General features: G+C 38.1%; 1 protein-coding gene across 1 annotated transcript; it reads right to left on the bottom strand.

Moving 5' to 3' along the window:
• Nucleotides 1–153: 153 nt before the first annotated feature.
• Nucleotides 154–5,670, bottom strand: LOC107591868 (adenosine receptor A1-like). Its single transcript, XM_016281143.1, has 2 exons — nt 4,467–5,670; nt 154–1,116 (listed from the first exon to the last, which is right to left on the bottom strand). Exons 1-2 carry the CDS (start codon nt 4,805–4,807, stop codon nt 429–431), a joined length of 1,029 nt encoding a protein of 342 aa, XP_016136629.1. The 5' UTR covers nt 4,808–5,670; the 3' UTR covers nt 154–428.
• Between the last annotated feature and the right edge of the window lie 418 nt (nt 5,671–6,088).

The following is a 6,088-nucleotide window of genomic DNA, read 5'->3' as shown; positions in this document are numbered from 1 at the left end:
ATAAATAAAAAAATATATATATATATATATATATATATATATATATATATATATATATATATTATAACTGTGCAAACAAAATTGTGTGCAATTCTTTTGATTCATTATTTGAGAAAATACTCTTATATACTTTTATAATTTAATTGTGTGATATGTACTGTCAATCTAATTTGATTTAAAAGCATTTTTCAAGGCTGCTTCATAAAGCAAGATTTCCTGTGGTTCCCCTTCCTCTTCAAAATGATTTGACTCACTTGGTGCTTTTTAAAGCGATGCTGTCTCATTATTCCAATAAAGGGACATTTCAGCCAGAAGAGTCTGTGGTGAGCGCTGATTTACATTCAAAAGAGACAAACCAAGACATGACAGCTTTGGATGTCCAGCCAGCAGAAGTCATTCGACCTCCTTAAAGAATCCTAGGATGTCAGTCAGATGTTATGTTCCAAAGCAGGTTCAGGAGGGGCAGCGATGGCTGCAGCGATGTAGTGGTTGTTATCCAGTCTCTCGCTCGGCTGGCTCTCAGGGGGAGGAGCCTCCTTGCAGCAGAAGTACTGCTTCCAGATCCTTTGGAACGCAGTACGAAATTTCTTGATGCGGAAAGCATAAACGATTGGGTTGACGGCAGAATTGCCATGCGTGAGCAGAATGGCAATATAAATAAGGAACATGGGCTTCTCACACTTTGGACAGAAGAGTGTGATGCAGTTCATAATGTGGAGAGGAAGCCAGCTAACAGCGAACAAGAAAAGGACTAGCGCCAGAGACTTCGCCAGCTTCAGCTCTTTGTCGTAATACTTGTTTGGTTCAGAATGGCTGGACACCTTCTTGTTCAGCTGCTTGTGGATCATGTAGAAGATTTCAGAGTAAATGATGAGCATGAAAAGCAGAGGGGGAAGCACCCAGCCAAAGAAGTTGAAGTAGACCATGTATTCCATGCTGATGACATTCTCAAACTGGCAGGTGACGATGAGGTCAGGGCCGATTGAGCTGTTATTACGTTGCAGGTTGTGTAAATTGTTCCAGCCCAGCATGGGAGTCAAGCCGACTATGAAGGCCACTGTCCAACATGCGAAAACTGCAATTCCAGCTCGTTTGGGAGTGACCACACGCTTATAACTGCAACACAATAATACAACAAGAGTGAAACAAGTTTTCATTGTAATTTTAATAAAAACTTTTTATCAATGTCTCGTGATATACTTTATTATTACTGCAATTTCAGCAATATTATAGCTCAAAAATGTACAATAAAAGAAAAAAACACGCGTATCTCCACAATACTCATTTTAAAAGCAAATAAAAGGCTAAATTCTGTATAACTGCTACCAGTACAGAATCAAGGGCACTTTATAAAGCACTTCTTGGTGTCTTTGAATGACCAAGGCCAGCTGCTTTTACCTGCTGTCTAACTTAAATTAAAAGCTAAATTGTGACAAAGTACCACCACCGGAAAGCTTGTTTCAGTCACACCCACTCAGTCTCAACCTTCAATAGAGTTGCATCTTCTTCGAGATGCTCTTTCATCTGAAATTCTAGGTCTCTCTCCAAACTCCTTGTCTTTTGTGTGAATGATGTCAGTATCAAGATTCAGTAGACGTTTTTTGCTAGAATCATTGCTGAATGTGCTTTTATTAACCACAATAATTGTTTTGTACCTTTTTTCTGAGTGTTCTGTATGTCCAAGAGAAGTGCTGTTTACTTTGTTTTTAAGTTGCTATGGTATGGGGTCATTCCGTGTCAAATCAACCAAATTTCAGAAACTTCCCCGTCTCAAATTTTTTGATTTTGCTAATATTTTTTCGGAAGAAAGATAAACATATATAGTGATGAAAGCTAAAATATTAAATGTCATGGATGAATATTTAGTAATGCACTATTTTGTAGAGGTGGTCAAAATGGCAATTTTCACCTGAGATTTGAAGATGCCAAAAGGAAAGTTTGTTAAGACCTGATATCTAAAAGGGCATTAATATATCTTTAATACCTCTGAGTTACAGGCATGTAAACTTTGGAGAAAAAACTTGAAAAGTGCTCTTTCCCCATTTTTGAACGGTCAACATTGGCATATAATGGAACAAAGATTGCAAAAGGCAACCTACCAATCTCTGTGTAAATGTAACATTATGATGCTGCCATCTTTCATTTTTAACCCCCTGTAATTTGGTTTGAATCTCAGGTGAAAATGGCCATTTTGACCTCCCTCTACAAAATAGTAGATTACTAGATACAGAATTCACACAGATCTAGCACTGCTGTCAGTGATGCATACTCAGGATATATTAGATGATAGATGATTTATTCAGAAGATGATATACTGTATTCAAGTTTTCACTCAAATTATTATGCTGATAATATAATTTACAAAACTGCAGCGGTATCAGACTTTTGGACTCCACAGTTCAGTTTCTTGTGTCTTCATTTATTGTGCACAGTGGTTGATCCTGGTAGAGCCGACAGACTCAGAGCAGCAAATCTATACACTTCTCAGACACCCTTCACTTCTCTATAGCTCATTCACAACAGTTTCATGGGATTGTGTTCACTCTCCAAAATAAATTGTTTTGTAGGAGGTAACTTTTTCCTTGCAGCACCATGTGCTATCAACCTAGTTTTTAACATAAGTGAAACTACGGCCATTTGTAGCTTAAATTTGCAAGGCTTTCTGTATCAGTCGCTTTCAGTTATTTTACATGTACAAAAACAGTCTGTTTTGCTGCTTAACATTGCAATGCAAACTGGTATTTGTTACTATATTATTTAAATTTATTATTGTAATCATAAACATACTGGTTTGTAGTGCAGATAGTTTTACCGTTTACTGCACTTCTTTATTCTTCTAATTATTTACCTATATTGGTTAATAATTCAGAAATCTTGCACATTCAAAGAAAATAGCTTACTTCCATGTTGCAAAATTAGGTGGGTACTTCCCTGTGCTGCTATGTGTCTCTTCAAAAAGGTGTTGAAAGGGGCCGATTTTACGTTGATTCTGTCATATAGTACTGGCCATGGTAATCATTAATCATGCCAGCAAAATCACAATATTAAATGCAAAATAATAGAATGAATCTGGGATTTGAACACAGGACTCCCATGTTTGATGCATTAAAGTGAGAAAAGAGCACAGAACACAGAAGTGGCTATACTGTCCACACAAAAAGCATCTTTAAAAATGGAATGGCTTTTACATAGCTGATGTTGAGTATGTTTAACTCCTCTGGGAACAAAAAGTAACCATGGCATAGAGTCTGCAAATAGGATGTTGCTAGAACATAAAAGCAGATAGTGTATGCATGTTGTAGATGTTCAGATGCACTCTTAAAAATAAAGGTGCTTCAAAAGGTTCTTCAAGCTATGCCATAGAAGAACCATTTTTGGTTCCACAAAGAACCATTCAGTCAAAGGTTCTTTAAAGAACCATCTCTTTCTTACCTTTTTGTAATCTGAAGAACCTTCTTTCGCCACGAAGAACCTTTTGTGAAACAGAAAGGTTCTTCAGATGTTAAAGGTTCTTTATGGAACCATTTAGACAAAAAGGTTCTTCTATTGCATTGTGAAGCACCTTTATTTTTAAGAGTGTGGCTGGGACAGTGTATTGTTGTGATGAAGAGTTGGAACATGTTTCTGGAATGTTTTTGCTATGATCTCTCTCATGAAACTTGACATTAAGTGATACGCAGTAGACAGTTCAAGAAACAATAAAAAAGAAACTGCAACAAAAGAAGCATCAAACCAGAAAAAAATAAGCACATATATCATAGAACATAATACCTGTCCTAAAAAAAAGTAAAATGAGAGCATGCTGTTCAGATCCATTGACCTAGTGCTTAAAGACAAATTCTTTGTGCCATATTCTGTAAAATGTATGGAAAGCTCTGCAAATAATAAACATAGATGTGCATGAGTCATATTATGTTATTAGATCATGTGCATGTAGTTTCTTCCATCTGTACCCCTTGATCATCATAAACCGAATGTTGCTTGAAAACAGACTGGCCAGACAGTGGCCATTATTATTACTATTATAAATTAACTTATTAATGGGTCAGGAGAACCTTGATTAATTGTAAAAATGACAATTTTTCCATAATGTAAATCTTTATGAGAGTGTGGGAAGTGGAACTTGCAGTACAGAATAGTACAAAATATTAATCATTTTTATTGATATTTACACTATGTATTCCCCTATTTATTATTTTGTTTTAAATGTTTTCAATCTCCGGCCCTCCAGGAATTGAGTTTGACACCCCTGGCTTAGAGGATAGAAAATACCATTAGCTCAGTATAAAAACAATATATAAAGAATATGTAACGTCCTCAAATGATAGAAAAACCTGAGTGTGTGTGTGACATATGAATAGCCTATATAGACTGTATGACAACATAATGCACAGTACCATAACTAAAAGTGTATTTACTTATTATTACAGCACAGGAACACCAGAGGGAATGAATGATACGTTTACCTGGTTGGGATCTTGACCCTCAGGTATCGGTCGATGGCTATAGCGAGCAAGGCGAGGATAGAACTTTGGGTCAAAACCAGCACCGTGCACGCCACCAGCAGACAGCTGTAGAAGTGAGTCTGGAGTCCGATACTTATAGTTATCGCCAACGGTATGACCAGCGCTCCTACTGCAATGTCCGCGAGCGCCAGAGAAACAATGAAGCAAAACGTAGTATCTCTCAGAGATCTATTAATTTTTACCGCCCAAACCACCATCACGTTTCCAATCACGGATGACACGGCGATCATCACCTCCATGCCCATGTAGAGGGCTTTGGCCGCAGAGAGATCCGCAAGCATTCTTCCACTCGACGGGAATCGATGATACGATGAATATCCACGCGACAATGGGGTTTCAAGTGAAAGTGATGTGTAAACTGTAGTAGTCCAGAGAAAAATCCTCCCATTAATGCGCTGCCACTCAAAAGAGTAGCTGTATTCCACACATGCCTATTTACAGTTGGAAATGGACGAACGCGAGAAGAAGAAACCCCACAAAACCATAGAAGTGGCTTACAAAATAACAAAATATTAATATCGCTGGGTTTTGCGCGTTTTCTTTTCGTTTACTACAGCGCCTCTTCATTTGGTCCACCTGCGCTCCTGCGCTCGTTGCGTGCGCCACTTGTTCATAAAAAAAAATTACAATAAATTTCTCCGTGCCACCTACAACTGTCAGGCAGTTCTCTGGATGTCCAAAGAGTTGGAAAATAAATTAAAAGACGCACCATATTTGTTCCTGGATATGTGAAATATGTGATATTGTCCAGAGCGCGGGTCGTTCTCAACACTCAGCTCTCGTGAGCTATGCGGTGCCCCGGAATAGCTGTCGATGGGTAGAGCCCTTTGTCTCACCCATACTCGCCCTGTTAGCAATTTAAAACACTTTTGGGAGCCAAATAAGTCCAACTAACCCGTGTAGATTTGTGTATGTGTGTGTTTGTGTGTGTGAAAATATCAAACCAGAAGGTCGTCCCGGAGAAAAAAAGGACCATCCCAAACACCGCGCCGTCTATTTTGGTTCCCTCCTTGAGAATGGCTGAGGGACATCCTGCGTTCGCTACTTTCTTTTGTAGAGAGCCCGAAATCATTTTCTCACCATTGTATTTGTCTTAAGTGAGCATTTAACTTTGACGCTCAGGATAAAAAGTGGGACTGACCGTGCCCAAGTGTTTCGTGTAATATTAGTCTGCTCTACAGATATGAGACAGCATTGCACCATGAGTGGAGGGGAGTAGGAGGTGACAGTGCCTGATGAGCAGTGACTATTTAAACGCTCAAAGACGCCCCATGAAAGATATAAAATGTAATAAGAAATATATTTGCAACATTTCAAGGAAACTAATAGGTTTAATAATCTACAATAAGCTTAATGTGCCAGCTGAGACATCAGTTAAAAAAAATCACAGTATGCTCCAGGTATCTCACAAACGAAGACAGTCTAATAAAGCAAAACAAAATTATGTATGACACACTTTGCAAGGTCCTTTTGATGTTTAAGTTTTAAACAGAGGAGACCAGGCCTAGTTGTCCCAGTTTTTATTCCACTGAATATTTATCTTTGTAGGTTCATTGTTGAAA

Source organism: Sinocyclocheilus grahami, unplaced genomic scaffold, assembly GCF_001515645.1.
Source record: "Sinocyclocheilus grahami isolate Dianchi unplaced genomic scaffold, SAMN03320097.WGS_v1.1 scaffold146.1, whole genome shotgun sequence".
NCBI classification, from domain to species: Eukaryota; Metazoa; Chordata; class Actinopteri; order Cypriniformes; family Cyprinidae; genus Sinocyclocheilus; species Sinocyclocheilus grahami.
The sequence above is the reverse complement of the archived record's forward strand: the minus strand, read 5'-3'. Positions and strand labels throughout refer to the sequence as shown.

Bases quoted from the DNA above. Each gene is read 5' to 3' on its own strand.
- LOC107591868 (XM_016281143.1), bottom strand. From the start codon at position 4,807: ATGCTTGCGGATCTCTCTGCGGCCAAAGCCCTCTACATGGGCATGGAG. The intron at 1,117-4,466 runs GTAAACGTATCA...ATTGTGTTGCAG, and splicing joins AGGGTCAAGATCCCAACCAG to TTATAAGCGTGTGGTCACTC.